This window comes from Rhinolophus sinicus, chromosome 9 (assembly GCF_057876585.1).
Source record: "Rhinolophus sinicus isolate RSI-liver-muscle chromosome 9, RSI-T2T, whole genome shotgun sequence".
Lineage (NCBI taxonomy): Eukaryota > Metazoa > Chordata > Mammalia > Chiroptera > Rhinolophidae > Rhinolophus > Rhinolophus sinicus.
Genome location: NC_142509.1, coordinates 1,904,736 through 1,922,897, shown reverse-complemented (window position 1 = coordinate 1,922,897; position 18,162 = coordinate 1,904,736). Strand labels below are relative to the sequence as shown.

At 43.1% G+C, this 18,162-nt stretch overlaps 1 protein-coding gene across 14 annotated transcripts in view; it reads right to left on the bottom strand.

Annotated features, from left to right (window-relative positions):
- TBCEL (tubulin folding cofactor E like) overlaps nucleotides 1-18,162 on the bottom strand; it is an 84,221-nt gene that overhangs the window by 51,814 nt on the left and 14,245 nt on the right. For 6 of the 14 annotated variants that reach the window (XR_016022334.1, XR_016022335.1, XM_088800790.1 and 3 more), the window contains exons 2-4: nucleotides 7,478-7,772; nucleotides 4,137-4,295; nucleotides 2,097-2,236 (exon numbers count right to left, since the gene is read on the bottom strand). Coding sequence is in view for 9 of the 14 variants with exons in the window: in XM_088800790.1 (XP_088656916.1) it covers nucleotides 2,097-2,236; nucleotides 4,137-4,278 (282 nt within the window). In the remaining 5 variants the exon portion in view is untranslated. Of the gene's footprint in view, nucleotides 1-67; nucleotides 126-2,096; nucleotides 2,237-4,136; nucleotides 4,296-7,477; nucleotides 7,773-11,499; nucleotides 11,916-18,162 lie in introns of those variants that run through there. The other 8 variants (XM_088800786.1, XM_074321532.2, XM_088800788.1 and 5 more) reach the window with 6 other exon arrangements.

Sequence of the window (18,162 nt, the reverse complement as noted above, 5' to 3'; positions counted from 1 at the left end):
GAGTTGAAATGATTCAGAGGAATACTGGGTCTGACTTGTCACCCATGCAGGTCAAAAAATATCTCACCAGAGGTTCAGCAGTAGGACTGCTGAGGGAATCATGGAGATGGGAGTTCTTTCAGCATCTGTGCAGTATGGACAGAGCATGCATGTCAGTTAAGCATCTCAAAAGACAAAGAAGGAACAGATTGTAATTTGTTGAACAGTGAACTAAACTAGATGTTTAGACAAGTAAATCAATCAATAAATGCATGTATAAATAGAGATTGTTTCTTGGAATAGCCCAACGAATCTTTATATATTAACATGTCACACAGAAATCAAGTGACATGCATCTCAAAGAATTCTGATAAACATCTTAATAAAAATAGGAAATATAATTGGGAGTATAAGTTACCGGGTTAAACATGACAATGAAATAAATCAATAAATATAAGAAAAGCTGAAGAAAACTAGGTTAACAAAACAAGGTTTAAGATTTTTCTTAAAGAAGGAAGTTGTGTAGCATTTAACATCTACAGAATGCCTTAATGATTATTTTATCAGCAGCCCTATCCTGTAAATGAGCAAAATGAAGCATTAAAATTAAGTTAATTTCTTAACATCACAGGAAAAGCTGGAGCAAGTGGTCTTCATCAATCCTTAAGATACAACCATTTATTCATAATGCGTTCGACAAACCTTGAGCGCCTAGCATTCTGGGTGCTGATGACAAAAAAGACAAAAATCTCTCCTTTTGAATAAACTCATGGTTTATCCAGTAAGACAACTGTCAAGTAAGCAAGTGATTGCACTACATTGTGATAAATCCTTTCACAGCAGCGTTATACAAGTGCTGGGATCATCTGACTCTGCCTGAGTGAGAGCCAGGGAAAGCTTCACAGAGGAACGGGCCAAGTCTTGAAAGAGACATAGGAAGTGGCTGAGTAAGCAGACAAGAGGTGAAAGAGAGCAATAGATTGAGAATGAATAAAAGCAAGTAAGCTTTTCATGTCAAGAGTTTATCGTGAGCTGCAAGAAAAAGTATGTGGCTAAAGATGGAGATAAAGCTCTAGAAATAGCAAAGGGCCATATGATAGAGGACTACGCATAGAGAGCTCAGACCTTAGTTTCTAGATAGTGAAACGCCGACTAAAGGATTTCAGAGTGTCATGATCATATGTCATTTATTAACAGGAGTCTTGAAGTATTGTAGAGGATAGCTTAGAGGAAGCAGAATAAAACCAAAGCAGGAAAACCCATTAGCAAACTTTTCCAATAGTCCAAGCAAGAAGTAAGAGCCTAAATTAAGGCAGGAGAACAAATGAAGCAGGAAAAACTATTTTTTCCTTATTCTTAAGGATAGCTTCTATTCAGGTAATGTTATAATCAGATAGGTTATATTATATATATTAATAAGAAAGACTATTGTAATATTTTTATTTATGTACTTGGTCTAGTGTTACTCTGAGGTCAAGACATCAGTTATGTCAAACCACCAAAGAGACTTAATAAGTTCTAAATATTTGGAATAAATTTCAGTCACAAGAATATTTTTATTCGAATATATGGTGATGGAAGGAGAACTGACTCTGGGTGATGAACACACAATGGGATTTATAGATGATGTAATACAGAATTGTACACCTGAAATCTATGTAATTTTACTAACAATTGTCACCCCAATAAATTTAATTTAAAAAAAAAAGAAAAAAGAATATTTTTATAATCTTAGTATATCAACCTCAAGCAAGTTTTATGTCAAATTATAGTAATAAATGTTGAAGCAGTAGTAGAGAATAAGCATTGGATGTATAAATTGGTGAAACAGTAGAAAATTTAACGCATTATTGGCAGTCTACACCTCTGTAGTCTTATTAAGCTCTTGATGCCTGGAATAAAGTTCCTCAGTGCTTTTTACATTAATCAATAACAAATTAGCAATAACAAAGTTAACTGAAAATCACCATAGGAACAGTTGAAGCAGTCAGTTATTTATCTTGAGACATACAGAAAACAAGAATCTCAAGTGAGAACCAGAATTCAGCAGACTTACTATAATTAATACAATGGTTATTGTTATATTTCACCAAAATGCAGCCATACAGAAACTTTACCTCATGCCAGTCTTCGAGTTTGTTGTCAGAAAGATCGAGTTCCGACACATGAGCACAGAAAGCAGCAATTTCTTTTTCGTCTCCAGCACAGGTTATTCCACAGCTGTTCAACACCAGTACGCTTGGGAGGTTGAGGCGATCTGAATCACAGGGTAAACAAAACACTTTCTAGGTCAGCCTAATTCTTGTCTACACACGTTTAGCCCCCAGTAATCAAATCAAATTGTGTGAAATCACACAAGGACCTGGAAAACACAGGATATGATGGGAACCAAGCGTTCTGAATTCTAAGTGGAGCCAGCCAAATATGCACTAGGCAATAGTTTGGTTCAAAACTGAACCAGGAGATGAAATAAACCAGGAGGAGATGAGAAATACTGCACCAGTACCACGAAGAAAGTCCTGCAGACTTGGCCTCCAGGCAGGAATCTTTATCCCAACTACTGACAACAGAGCCATCACACAAGCCATTGTCATCTGAACACTACTAGATGGATGTGATTCACGTCTGGACTACCTGCTGTCTTCCTATTGGCCTTAATTCTTTCTTTTCTGAAATTTAGTTCAAAAGTATCATTCTAGATAGCTCTTTTATCTCTGTATGGTGTGTATTTTCACCTTTTGCTGCCTTCGAAAATTATTTCAAACCTTTAGATAGTCTGCTAAACCACTTCTGTTCTTCAAGTTTTTATCATTCAAGAACTCTTCCTTGCTTAAGTGGATACATTTAAATATTTATATCTCTTTCTTTCATACTTGTCCATCAATCATTCCTGTTTCATACTCATAGAATTTGTCTGTTACAAAAATTAAACTTTAAAAAAAATAAAATTGAAATGAAGGTGTTTCAGAGTCTTAAACTATTCAATGGATTTGATCAAACTGGGGTAGTCAAACTATTGCCTAATTAAAAAACATGTGTCAATCACATTGTATCTCTAATAAAAAGGATAAATATGAGAATTCAACCATTCTTTCCCTATTTGTTATAAAACAAGGACTCACAAAGGTAATAAGTTATTAGTGGAGGCCTCAAACTATATGATTTTTCAACTTACTACTTTTCAGTATCAAATTTCTCAAAATGGAAATGGATCCTGAAAAATAATGACCAAGTAAGTAGTCCATTTCTTTGTGCCATTGCAGAGTATATGGAGTGATAAGACAGTTGTATTATGATAAGTGATAAGATAGACATAACAAATGCACAGCAGCCTTTGGATATAGGAACTAAAACACTGTTCAATATTAATCTTCCATAATTACGAAAAACGAATTCTAAGAACTATTACTTACAATATTAAACTGAAATGCAAGCAGAAAACCCAACCTGCACATTTCTAGTTGTAGATCTTTGCTTGTATCATAATCCGTCTCCTAAAACGTCTTTACATTTTTTTTTTTTAATGAATGCATCTGGGTCTTGTCCTTTTATGATGATGATGATGATGATGATGATATTCTCCAAACTGTATTTCTGTCATTTCATTCTTAAAGCGTTAGTTCGAGTGTCATAGCTTTGAACTGTTTTCAGATCATGTAAATTAATTCTTTTAAACTTCTTCCCCAATCATTGTGCCATTCATTTGGCTCAACACAAACTACCTTGTATTATATCTTTGTAAATGTGAGTATCTTATAATCCAATTAGGCTGTAAGCTTGTTGAGGGCACAGACCAGTCTTGTATTAGGTTGGTACAAAAGTAATTGCCGTTTTGGCAATTATTTTTAACCTTTTAAACCGCAATTAGTTTTGCACCAACCTAATAGTATCTTGCACCCTCCGAATTCCTTGAAAGAATATGTATTTGAAATATTATCATTCAATATTGTTCTTGCTCTACAAGTGCAACTAAAATGCCTTTTGGTCAATCTGGAGGAAAACAAGTCCTTTTAGGTTTTTCAAAAAACTGAAATCATAGCAAGGGAGAAAGACTATTTAACTCATAATTCAAAATAAAGGAAATTATTTGCAAAAAAGGCAACATTCTGATTTAATGTCCTAGGAAAGCTCCAGTAAATAAATGTTTTAAGTCCCACCTTTTTTACCTTTCATAGGAGAGCCCTGAGGTGTGGCTGGGACATGGACGCCCATCCCAGGACCACGGCGGTAAGGAAAGTTTTCAGGACTATATTTCTCACATAATACTTGCATAAAACTCCTTCCACTAGGTTGATCCATCTTCCTTTCCTAAAATTCTACAAGAAAGCAAGAAATCATCAAGATTATTTATTTACTGATACAAGAGATAGTTATTGAGAATCAATTATTTATAAGGAACTAGACTAGGGATTGCAAACATATAAGACATGGTCAACTGCCCCCAAGGATTTATACTATGGTGAGACTTTGTAACTTAAGAAAGCTACATATGTAGACTATGTAGACAAGTGACAGTTCAGCACATGATACTTACAATATAGATTTAAAGTACTACGAGATTTAGAAGAGGAGGCAATCATTTCCAACCAAGGATAACAAGAAGACTCTTGGCTGGTGCGTAAGGTTCATGTGGTAAGGAAAAGGAAAAAGGACTAAACAGGACGGTATGGACTAAAAATTAGACTAAAGAGTGTGAATGAATCCTTCCATATTTGTCCCTCGAAATCCATTCACATCTTCTTTCTTGGTCAAAGAATTTTTAACTGTACACATAGCTACTTTTATTTAGGAATGAGTACATGACTCAGTTCTAGTTGATGAAATAGAAATATTCTATGGTGGCTGCTAGAAATCATCCTTAAAAGAGAGTCCAGGTATTGCTCTTTGCCTGAGTTATTTATTACTGCTTTTGTTGCCCTTGTCCAAGAAGACATATATATAAAAAAAAATACTGCTAAGACCCGTATCAAAGAGTTCACTAGTTATATTTTCTTCTAGGAGGTTTATGGTTTCAAGTCTTACATTTAAGTCTCTAATCCATTTTGAGTTTATTTTTGTATATGGTGTAAGAAAGCGGTCTCGTTTCATTCTTTTGCATGTATCTGTCCAGTTTTCCCAATACCATTCATTGAAGAGACTGTCTTTTCCCCATTTTATGTTCTTATCTCTTTTGTCATAAATGAATTGACCATTTAGGTATGGGTTTATTTCTGGGCTCTCTATTCTGTTCCATTGATCTATGTGTCTGTTTTTGTGCCAGTACGAACCAGTACAAACACCTGTCCATTTATTGAACCAAAGTTTTATTTGTACAATTTACCAACATTTTAGACTATGGAATACATTTCATAATGAGTATATCACAAGTCACCCTGAGAATATAGGGCTGCTCTCTGTTAGGATCCTCATTTGTGAGCTTAAGGATAGCCTGTTTTAGCACAAGACAGTTTGTTCTTTCTATCCATGCAGAGTGACAAGTGTCTGCTTGTGTCCTCTATCCCAGCACTGACTGAGTCAAAACAACTGTGTGAGTCATCTAGGCCTTCAGGAACCTTCAGACTGAAAGGTTTTCTTTTAAATGTAAATTTATCACCTCCAACAGCAGACAATATAGAGCAGGTACAGTGGTACCTCGGTTTTCTAACGTAATCTGTTCCGGAAGACGGTTCAAGTTTTGAAATGTTCGAAAACAGCCGACAGCTAGGCCTCAGGACCTTGCACTCAGTGGAAGCTGCGTGACATGTTCAACTTCTGAGGCATATTCGAAAACCAAAGCATTTACTTCCGGTTTACGGCATTCGTAAAACAAAATGTTCGTCAACGGAGACGTTCGAAAACTGAGGTACCACTGTACTACCATTAGTGACAGCACCATAGCTCTTATCAAAGACTTGTCTCAAGTAAATGTGAACAGAATTTTTAGGAATGTTTAACAAAAAGTCAAAGTAGTTGACAACTGGCAGTTGAAAAGGAATAAAACGTGTGGTGAGGGTGCTGAACTGTCAGTGTCAAAATAATAGTAACCGAGTTTAAATAGCATCTTTTAATCTGAAGCTTCAGAACCACTTAGGTTCAGACCTATGCAATTCAAAGACAATAATCTTACACACAATTTATATGGAGACAAACTGAGGCATGGGACTATTAAAGATATATTCAAGTCAAAATAAGTCCCAGTAAGCAAGCAATCATGGGAACATAAAAACGTTATTCCTCATGGCCCCATGCTTTAACAACTCTTCCAAATAGTCTGGGGTTTTTTGTTTCGTTTTGTCCCCTGCCCCCCCCCGCCCCCCCCCCCCCCCCCGACTTAAAAGCAATGCCAGGCGCCTTCATTGGTCATTTTCTAGGATACTCTATTGGAATAGCTTTCCAGGAATGTAGTGTACACATTAATACATGGGTTTTGAATTAGAACATTAAGATTGCAAAATGGATCAGTAACATGAATCTACTCAAAATCTGCTGAGACAGTTTGAGGAGGAACAGTAGGTGGGAAAGGAAAATTGAAAACCAGATTGAAAAATGAGGAAATACAGGATGGAAAAAGATCTTTAACTGGAGCCTTTAAAAAGGTTTTTTGGGGGTGGGAGGGTAATCTATGACTTTCTGGAGAGAATGGCTGTTAAATTACATCTGACTACCTCTACGCTTGGCATAGTTTTAATGCATTTGCAAAAGTGTTCTGAATTGGTGCTGAAAGTCAGGGAGCCAGACATCTTGGGGTGATACTGCTTGGTTCCATTACCAAGTTTGGTGTGCTCCTGTGAAAATTTCAACTCCTTTGTGCCTCAAATCCTGACTGTAATATGCTCTTGTAAAGTGCTTGGAGAAAGTCAGGATAAAGCGCAAGCAAGTTGGAGGATAAGGCACTTGGTGCACTTTCGCCAAATAGATTACTAACAGGACAGAACACACAGTCACCTAAGTGCCCCAACTGCTATCAAGCAACTGACACTTTATGTTTCCAATCAAAGAGTCAGGTCAAAATTAGTATGAAACTCAACGCAACTGACAATAGACAATGTCTGACCATTAACAATGATATACAAAATATATCCCCATGCTGGTATACAAGATCAATATTTACTACACACACACACACACACACACACTTTAAAGTAGAGTACCATATTTCATAAAGTATGAATACTACCAGCCTCACTCACAACGTACATACTACCCCACAGAGTCCCAAAGTACACATTTTAAATCTTATAAAAATAGTTTTATCTGCTTATATGAATATGCACAGACTACCTTTGAGACAGGTTAGCTAGCATGTCGCTAGGTAGACAGGGAGGTCCCTGGTGGAATAAACAAAGACAGCCATATCCTGAAACTCCAGGTTTTGAAATAACTCCTTCGCTCCAGGACATAATGTAACAAGGCCTGAGGTTAATCATAAAATTCCTTTTGGCCTGACAAATGGAGCAGATCTGACAGATAAGAGTGGGTTACTTTGCTAATTCCTTCAGGATGGGCAAGAAGGACAAACCTGGTAGACGAATTTCATTAGAAGGCGCCAGTTTCCTTCTTCAAACAGCTCCCTTCCCCAAACAGGCAAGGGAAGGTATAAAAGTAAGAGCTTTTGCCTCAGTCGCTGGGCACCCCCATTCGGGACCCCCTGCTACTCGGGAGCTCTGACCCTTTGCTTTCAATAAACTCTCCTCTTTTTAAAACTCTTTGCTTCTCCTGGGTCCGTGTTTCTTCTTCGGTCTCACGATCCCGGCACTCACTCACTCAGTCCCCTACATCACTTGGGGACTCACAGAGACATATTCTTCCTTCACCTTCAGGAGGATAAAATAGAAATTAATAAAATGAGTACCTGTGGTTGACTCCAGAGATAAATGAGGACTAGTGTGGAAAGGAGATTAGCTTTTCACAGTTCACCCATTTGAACCTCACCAGATGAATACCTCATCTTTTTTTTCATATATCATTTTTTCCAAATATAAAACATTTTTAAGTGACGTATCTGGGAATGATCTAATAATAATTTGCCAATGGTTTTTTCTTTCAGTTCCTCATTATCAATTATCTATGGAAAAAAATTCCAAATTGGACCATGAGGAATATATAATATTAATTTTAAGAGGAACTGGAGAGTGAGGAAGAAAAATAGATGGTGAAAAGGAAATAGCAATTTTTGCAAAACTTGGAAAGAAAAAGAAAGCAAAACAAAACACACCTAAGCTTCAGAATTAAACTACAAATAAAATGACAGGTGGGGTTGAGATGAAGGGGTAAGATGACAGACAGAGCCAGAATGTAGAGTTCTGTTAGTCTTTACCATGGCTTTAACCAAAGCAAAGCAAAAGCTCCACTCTGTGAAGTGTGTAGGATTGGAACAATACCCTCAGGCCTGCTTCACTGTCACTTCCTTTGCTAGCCAAATTAAATGTGCTAATAAAAGTTACCCAAATATTTCATCCCAATTAGCCAAACTGTATCCAAATTACTGTGACTCTGGAACCATAATGGCTCAGGCAGAGATGACAAAGGTATAGCCTAAGGATGCTTTGGGCTCTTCAGGCATCCCTGTCACCTCTTACCCTGGAAACCAACCAAGAAAAGAGGGGTGCTTCCTGCAGCAGGAAGCCTGCAGGATTCAAATTACTGGAATAGTAAATAGTTGGGAACTGATTTACAGCTCTGAAAAATAAACTGCAATAATTCAAAACATGCATTCATTTAGCATAAGGCTAAATCTCCAGGAAGAATTTTCATAGCATAAAAATGGAGAAAAGGGAAACACTCTCAAGTAGTTTAAAATTATTTTCAGTTATTTGGCATGGACCCATTTACACACAAATAACCAATCTTACCTATTCATCAGAGAAGGGCAGAAAAACCTACACTCTGCCAGTATTTTGCCAACAAATATTTGAAAACAAAACGTACGTCAAACACTTGGGATACAGTCTACAATTTCACCTTTAGGTTCCTTTGGTCAGATTGATATGGGAAAGCCCCCTCACTATAGAAATTTTAAGTCTTCTTTTCCCTAGTTTGTTAGCTCTTTAGACCCTGGCTTTGATTACTCTTCTAATCAGTTTCTGAATGACTAAAGATTGCTCCCAGCCTGAATCACAGAAAGTCTTTCACCCCTGCTTCAGATAACTACTTAAAAGCCTGTGACTTTCCAACATCCCTCAAGCCATTCTGGACCCCCCAGGCCAGTATACTTGTTGATTGTAATCCATGAAGCCTAATATTCTTTCCAACCCATTCTGGGCCCAGCTCCTGGACAACTGACACCACCTAAAGGACAGGTTGAATGGCCACAGGCTCTACAGAGCTAACGGATTTATTAATTAAAATCTATTTTCCCTCATTCGGGGGCCTTGGGGATACAGAGGATACCCCAGCAAGACTGCCAGTGGCAACCAAAGAAGGCAACACGGTCTTACAGGCGGTCTCACAGGCGGACCTCTAAACCCCTTCCTCTCATCTAAGATCAGATAAAGCGAGAGTGCCATGAATCCCCCAATAGGCACGGACAGCTCTACACCCCTACCCAGCAGGAAGCAGATACAGAAGACCTTGCGACCCTCAACTTCCCACAGAGATTTTATGGGGATCATGTCTCTCAAGATAGGAATCAGGTCTCTGCATTCTTGCACAACCCACAGAATGTGACCGTACAAAAGACCTCCCCTTTCCGCCCAAAACTTCCCCTTTCATTGTAATTATCTACCCTTATGAGAAAACAAATGGGTACAAAAATCCCAACTAGATTAAATTGGTCACTCACGTCGTGCAGTAAAGGCCACAACAATCTTCATTTCACCTGGGCCTCATTATACCATCATTATAGTATCATGCATACGCCTGACTAAATTATAACAGACCAAATCCTGGGAAGGAGCATGCACAGTCTAAAAAGATGAGGTAATAGCTTCTTGTCAATCAAGTGGTCCCACGCCTGGGAAGGAACAGCCCATTCTAGAGAAAAAGGGATAAAAACTCCAAGTCCTGCCAGTCAGCCCTTTTTTTTTCTGGGGGGGGGGGGGGGGGGTTGAACCTTTTGTGCCTCTTCTTATGCTCGGCCCGCTCCAAACTCTTTGGTTTCACTACTTTATCTCGGTATCTCATTCAATTCTTTGCTCGAGATGCCAAGAACCTGGACACCGCGCCGAGGAGGGCCCACCCTCCGGTAACAAGATGACATTTCATGCTAGTCATTTTTTTCCTCCATTTAGGTGCCTGTGTCCTTTACAAGACAATCTGAGAATAAAAATCTCTTTACTACTTTTTTATAAAAAAATGGAGAGAGCAAATATAGTTAGTTCTGCTATGTCTTTTATGCACTTTATCAAGTGGTTCCAATTAGACTTTTCTGCCAATTCATGTATTCACAAAACATGTGTCCTCATAAAGCTTACAGTCTCATTTAGTTCTGTTCAACAAACACAAACCACACAGTGCATGTATGTCGAACACTGTGCTAAACACTAAAGAAGTGAGAATTAATAAAATCTAAATTCTGTCCTTAAGGCATCCACAATCTAAGGAGATACATGGAAATAACACATACCTGAAATAAACCACCCAGAAATAGAGAACTCAAACATAAAAAGTGATTAACTTTTCGAAATATGATCAAGAAAGTAGGGGGTGAAAAAAATCTGAAAACATTTATCTGTAAAGATGTATGTGCTTCAATGTTCACTGCAGCTTTATTTACGGTAGCCAATACATAGAAACAACCAAAGTGTCCTTTGATAGATGACTGAATCAAGAAGATGCGGTATATATAAATACACAATGGAATATTATTCTGCCATAAGAAAAGATGAAATAGTGCCATTTGTGACAACATGGATGGATCTTGAGATTACTAAGCTAAGTAAAATAAGTCAGCTAAAAAGTTGAGAACCATATGATTTCACTGATATGTGGAATATAAAACTGAAAACAACAAAGAAACAAAACAAACAAACAAAACCTCATAGACACAGATAGTAGTTTAGTGGTTACCAGATGGTAAGGGGGGAGGGGGTGGTAGATGAGGGTAAAGGGGATCAAATATATGGTGATGGAAGGAGAAATGTTGCGGAAAAGTGGCGAGGACCGAGAAACTCAAGCGGCTCCCAGAGGGCAGGGAGAACACAGCTTTATTACACTAGTGAGCCCAGTGGGATTGTTCCCAAAGAACTGAGCACTGATTGGGGTCAGGCGCTTTGTTTTATATGTTTAGGCCTCTGGGTTTGGGGGAAATCCGGCCGGGTGCCAGGGAGATCTGTCCCTAGCAGCTGTGATCCCTCAACTTTGTGTTGACAGGGAGGCCTCTAACTATGGTGCCTGCGGGAGACAGCTCCGATAAGGAGGGAGGAGGAGGGGGGCTGAGCTCTTGGGGGGGCTCCTATGTTTTCTAGATACATAGGAAAGACCGTCCCAACATATTCCCCCTGTTGATGATCGGAAGGGGAACCCTGAAAGATCATCATCCAAACAGAGAGCGACAGCCCCGCAGGACAAGGACGTGGGCGGTGGTTAGACGGGAGACAGCACCTTCGATGAAGTGGACAAAGGCAGCAAAGACGTCTGGGCCGATGGCGGCAAGGAGGAAAGTGGAGAGCAAGAGGGAGTCAGGAAGTCCAGGACTGAAAGCTAAACCCCAGGAGGCGAGCTCCTCGCAGCAGTTCTATACGCGATCCCGGAGCTCATGGACCCGGCGGTGGGGATCCCAGACTGGCCTACACAGCAGCAACGTTCTTCTTGGAGGAAGAGACAGGTTCCGCACTTTTCGGCCGTGAGCAGATCCAGGGCTCCCCAGTTTATGAGGGCGACTGTCACCAGGCTGGAGAATTGGGTCTGGAGTGACGTGAGTGAGTCTGCGACCCGCTCCATGTCATCATTGATTTCTTGAGAAAGTTTGTAGTAAAAGTCGATGGAAGTCCCAAGGCCGGAGGCACCAGCGGCGACCCCTGTAAAGATGGCAGCACCTATGAGGAAAGGGATGAAAGCCGCCCCGCAGGTGCGAAGGGAAGGAAAGACCCGAGACTGGAATTCAGCGTCAGCAAAACGGGCAGAAGGAGAATGAAAATGAGGACGTAGCCACCTCCACCATGATGCGCTCCAACACCTGTATGGGTCGCTTGTTACAGAAGAGCGTGCAGAAGGGCAAAGGTGCAGAAAAGCTCTGGCAGCAGGTATCGGGAGCCTGGCAAGGCCAGGGGGCAGGTAACAGGCTAAGTTCCAGGCAGGAGTCAGGGGGCGCCGACCAGGCCGGAGACGATGGAGGCTCTGAGCCGCGGGGCAGGGTCCTGGGCATCCAGGAGTTTGGCCCTGCAGAGGGAAGTCAGGCCGAGGCCACGGCAGCGAGGCTGGGGCAGTGCAGCCCGAGCCATCGCAGCAATCCAGGCCACTGCAATGTCGCGGAGGGCAGTGCCCTGGACTCCACCGTCATCGCAGGACCCGGTTTGGGCTAAGTTAGTCCAGCAGACAGACCCTCGGGGGAAGAGATTGCAGGGGAACTGGGAGGTCTGAGGCTCTTGTTCCGGACCCCCGGAAGCAGGGACACTTCAAGGAGAGACCTAAGGGGGAAAAGGCAAAGGAGGCCTAAGAGCCAGAGGGCCTCAGGCAGGCGAGCACGAGCAGAGGAGAAACCCATAGCAGAAATCCGGACAGGAGGAGACCCCGCTGGGTGGGGGTCCAATCAGGCGGTCTTCTCAAGCGTGGTCTTCAGTGGCTCGTCGGGCACTGGACGAGAAGTCCAGGCAGGCTGGTCCGACCTGCTCGCGTGACTCAGGAGTGGTGAATCCACGGCGTGTTTCTGGGGACCTTAAGTGCAGTGAGGGTGACAAGGATTACTGCGCATGGGCCTGTTTATATGGGGGGAGGGGCTCACGTCTCTAATCTTGACTTAGACCCTGTCACCTAGAAGGTGGGGCTGGACAGGGGTCCCTAACGAGTCAGGAGTTACTGCGCATGGGCCTGTTTATATGGGGGGAGGGGCTCATGTCTCTAATCCTGACTTAGACCCTGTCACCTAGAAGGTGGGGATGGACGGGGGTCCCTAACGAGTCAGGAGTTCCTTTTAGTAGATGTGAGTGCAGGCTCGTAAGGATCTTTCCTAGGGCGATAAGCTGACCTGGGAGTCACTTACTACTCTGATGGATGATAGCAACGGGGGAGGCCGCCATAGAGAAATTTAAACAGGGGAAAAACCATCCTTTTGAGGAGTACACCGGGAGCGGAGGGCGCCTAAGGGGAGTAGATCCATCCATCCCAGGGAGGTTTTTTTTGGCATAGCTTAGACAATGTTTCTTTGAGGGTACGGTTCATGCACTTTACTTTCCCTGAACTCTGAGGCCGGTAGGCCGTCCATGTGAAGCTTCCAGGAGACATTGAGGGCCGAGGCCAGAGTCCGTAGTACATCTGGGATAAGACTGGTCCGTTGCCCTGTGAATGGTGAGGGGTTATGAAACGATTATGGCTGGAGTCCTTGAAATTCTAGCTCTCGTTGCCTAAGGCCGTATGTTGTATAAGCAGCTACGAAGAGTTTGGGTGGAAAACTGCTGTCAGAGCAGCTGCAGTCAGTGACGCTAGGAACAAGATTACCCCTGGATTGTCTCATAAGACAGCAGAACTGAGGCTGGTGCATCCAGCACTGATATCGGCACTTTGATTTTCCCTAGTGTCTTCCTCTTCTTCCTTTTCAAACTCAGCAAAATTACAGGTCAACTTTTCTTTTCCTTCCTGCTGCTGGAAGTAGGTGAGCCTCCCTTTTACAGGTGGGTTCTCCATCTGGTAGTAAGGTAACGTTAGCGTCAACGCGATCTTTGTTTGGGAGCTTGAGGAGAAGTCGTACGTGCATCGCACTTTTATAAGAAATGAGAAGGAAATAATAAGTAGTAAATCTGTAGCTGCTGTTTAGACGAACCAAGTAACAAAGAAGCGTGTCCCAATCCTGTCAGACAAAATCCAATCAGCACAGGTGCGCCAAACCTCGTTAAAAGACAGGAGATTCACAAAGTCAGCCTTTTCCCAAGCAGCGCTCAGTAAATTTCTCAGGTGTGCATTCAGAGACACTGAGTATGTCGTTTGCCTGCTTCTCAGTTTTGTGGCAGCAGTTTCCTTTGGTATTATATACTATGGCCTTTAAATAGTCCCAGAAACATTTTACATCTTAAGTCCCAGAGACATTTTACATCTTAAGAACCCAGAGACATTTTACATAATCGCTTATCATGCCGAACCCAGAACACCAAAACTGTCGCGGAGTTTGTAAGCAGAAAACACCTCATACAAAAATTAAAAGTTAACTTGTATGCAAAGTTTAAATGTGGTCTTTAAGTCCCCCTTCGCCGGAGTGAAAAGGCGACTGTTTCCCTGGCTGGGAATTGAACCTGAGTCGCCCGCTTGGCAGGCAAAAATTCTACCGCTGTACCACTAGGGGAGCACCAAGTGTGGCAAAGTCAAAAAAGGAGAAATCCGGACGCAGGAAGCTGGGCGGGGCCTTCTCTTGATGGTCCTCTTTCTTTCTTTCTTTTTTATTTTTCTCTCGCATTACCCAAGCAAAATTGGTTTTACTGTAGTGTGCGGGCTGGGCAAGGCCCAGGCTGCGCTGGCAGAGTGCGGGGGCAGCTGGCGTGGCCGCCTGGGTGCTCCCGGGTTCCCAAGCCGAGCTGGGATGGCTCCGCCAGAGGCTGCAGTCAGGCTGCGGTTTTGTTTAGGTTCGCTGTACGGGAGCACATGCGGGTGTGGCAGCAGGGGGAGAAGCCCCCGGGGTTCTTCAGGGGTGACCGAGCAGGAAGCAGGGACATGAGAGCCGCCGCTGAAAGCTTCACGATGGGTGAGAGGGGGCCGGGGGGGTGCTGGGTGCTGACCGCCGTTGGCTCTTGGCCCCCTCCCTGAGAGGCTGGTGCGTGGAAGCTCGAAAGGAGCTGCCTTTCCTTCTCCCCTGGGGCCCCTCCTAGGAGCTGTGTCCTCTCTCCGCCAGGATCCCTGGGGCGAAGGCCAGAAGGTGTAGCACCACCTGGTGCCCAGGTCCAATCTTGGTCCAATCTTGCTGAAATTGCTGCTTCCCAGGACTGGGGTACGGAGGGGGAGCCGAGAGAGGAGCCTCTCTCCTCCACTACGGCGCTGTTCTGCTGGAGGCATCTGGGTTTGCAGGCACGGAGCGAGCCACCGTGGCTATTCCTTCCAGGACCCACGAAAGCAGAGAAAAGCTGCACGCACGCATGCAGGCTCCTGCCGCCCCCAGGCCTGGCTGGCACCTCGGCCGCATCGGCTGACGGCTTCTATGTTGGCTGCAGGGCGCTCACGCAGCGCCTGGGCCTGGGTTGCTTCCCCTCCCGCTCACATTCGCCCAGAATGTGGGGTTGTGATTGTTACTGTACGTTCCGGAGGTGCCTCTCGGTGCTCCCGCTCGTGCTGCGACTCGCGCTGTCCCCAAACACAGTGGATCGCGGCTTCCCGAAATGTTTTTCTGGCACTCAGAAGTCTGTCCTCAAACATTCAGTGGAGTTTTCTTGTGTCCTCTTGGTGAAGGGGCTTTGTCGGAGGGGCGTTAGGAGTTTCTTTCCGAGCCTGGGTTACGAGAATCCTGCACTGTCCCTTTTTACTAGAGCAGAACCGTACCCTAAAGTCGAAGGATCCTGGCAATTTCCAACCAGGAGTTAATGTATGGAAACTGACCTGGTGAGAAGGATTGCCGGTCACTATAATATAAACACGCCGGATGACGGCCAGGTCGAGGGTTCCCTCTGACTGCCAGCCGACGTTAAAAGTGGGCTATTCTAATTCACAGAGGATTCTTAATTTTTCCTGGGGTCATGCAGACTCCGTAATTTCTGCAAAAACTCTTTCTAAAATTCTTTAACATGCAGTCTAGGACTGCAGGCTTACTTTGCTTCCCTCCCATAGCGTACGATGTCGCAGACGGGGAGAGGGGGATTTACTCAGGTGCTGCCCTGCTGGCGTCCCTCCCGGGAACTTAGGAGCGCTTTTGGCTACAGTGTACTGTGAATAATTTCACTGACCAGGCCTCCGTGGAGTGAATCACCGTTACGCCAAATGACGCTCTTCGAGAATCAGGGCGAAGCATATCCAAGTTTCCATAGCCAAAGCAATGGAATCAGACAATCAGACACACAATCAGTCACTCACACACCGGACTGACACCCTCCCATGGGTGTCCCTGACTGGTAGGTTATAAGAACCTACAGGGAGGTGATCAGGCTCCGCTTCTGTCACATGGGACAGGACTGGCTCCAGACAATGGCCTCGAGGCTTACCTGGTCCGACGGGTGGATCCGACTGGTTGTCCCTGGTCCCTCTCTGCGGGTCCAGCTGGGGAGGCGCAGGCCGCGGCTGCCCGGGTAAGCCCAGTCCAGGGTCCACCAAAATCGGCGGGGCGCACCTACACCCTTCTCGGGCCTCCTGTTGCTCCACGGCCCACCTCTCACCCCACACTGGTGGCACAAGGGGCCATTGCGGTTGGATTTCCCAGTCAGGGAATCAAAATGTTGCGGAAAAGCAGTGACGACTGAGAAACTCAAGCGGCTCCCAGAGGGCAGGGAGAACACAGCTTTATTACACTAGTGAGCCCAGTGGGATTGTTCCCAAAGAACTGAGCACTGATTGGGGTCAGGCGCTTTGTTTTATATGTTTAGGCCTCCGGGTTTGGGGGAAATCCAGCCGGGTGCCAGGGAGATCCGTCCCTAGCAGCTGTGATCCCTCAACTTTGTTTTGACAGGGAGGCCTCTAACTATGGTGCCTGCGGGAGACAGCTCCGATAAGGAGGGAGGAGGAGGGGGGCTGAGCTCTTAGGGGGGCCTGCAGGAAAAACCGTCCCAACAACTGACTCTGGGTGGTGAACACACAAAGTGATATATAGATGATGTAATACAGAATTGTACACCTGAAACCTGTGTAACTTTATTAACCATTGTCACCCCAATAAACTTTCATTGAAAGAAAGAAAGAAAGAAAGAAAGAAAGAAAGAAAGAAAGAAAGAAAGAAAGAAAGAAAGGTAGGTAAATCGTGAGCCATTTTGAAAGATGATGAAGATTAGGTTAATAGGGTGAAGAACATTCTAGGCACAGGAAATAACAGAATGCAAACAGGCACAAGAGGCATGACATGGGCTCTTAAGTGGTATTGTTAAAACATAAAATACATGTTAGGGGAGCAGTGGAGACAGGAGATTTGACTGTAGGGTGGACAGTAGAGTCAGCTTATGACTGACCTTGCTCAGGTTCAACTTTACCCTATAGAGATAAGAATAAAAAAATTTTTGATTGATCACCATGAAAAGAATGCAAGAATGGGGGTTACCAATCTTTATGTAGACTATCAATAGGTTAGAAATGATGAGAATTTTAAGGCCCCTAAAGGACTGGACAATTAGAAGTTCATTCACTTCGGTGAAGTATTTTCAAGACAAGGGAGTAGAAACCATAGTATACAGAGTTAAGGAAATAAATAAAACGGTGATTATAGACCACATCTTTGAGAAGCTTAGATGAAAGTGGAAAAGATGGGACAGTTGAAGAAAAGAAGGGACAAGTGTTCAAAGAGAGAGTTGTTGTATTTTGTTCTTTTTTCTAAGAGGATAAACGATGAATTTATACGCTGAGTCTTTTTTAGGAAAGGGTGCGGAGGTCAATAATAACTAAAAAAACAAGTCTCAGGAGGAAAAATCTCCTGGATAGCATCAAAGAGTCTCTTAAGATTACTAGCTTTCTCAATTTTTGCAAGTTTTTTTTTAAACTTTTTTTTTTTTTTTTTTAAGTTTTTGCTTTGTGGACTCTTAACTTCATCCCCAGAAAGCTTCCTTTTCTGGAAGATCCTCACTATACCCAAACCTTCCCAGATTCTTGGACATTTTAGGTAGCTGGGACTTTGTTTTGTTTTCTAAATCTTACTGATCCTCAGTATAAGTGTACCCCAATAAAACATAATTGCTGTTAGGAAAGTATATGAAGGTCAGACAATTAAGTTCGTGAACACATCCTAGAAAAAGTGCTATATACCTCACTGCTGAATATCACTACGGTCACCTTCGAAGTACTCCCCTTGGGAAGCCATGCACTGACACCAGTGCCTAGTACACCCTTCAAAGCAATTCTGGAACTCTTTTTCTGGAATGGCTATCAGAGCTGTCGTCGTATTACCCTTAATGTCCTGAATGTCATCAAAATGTCTCTCAATATTTCAAAATGTCC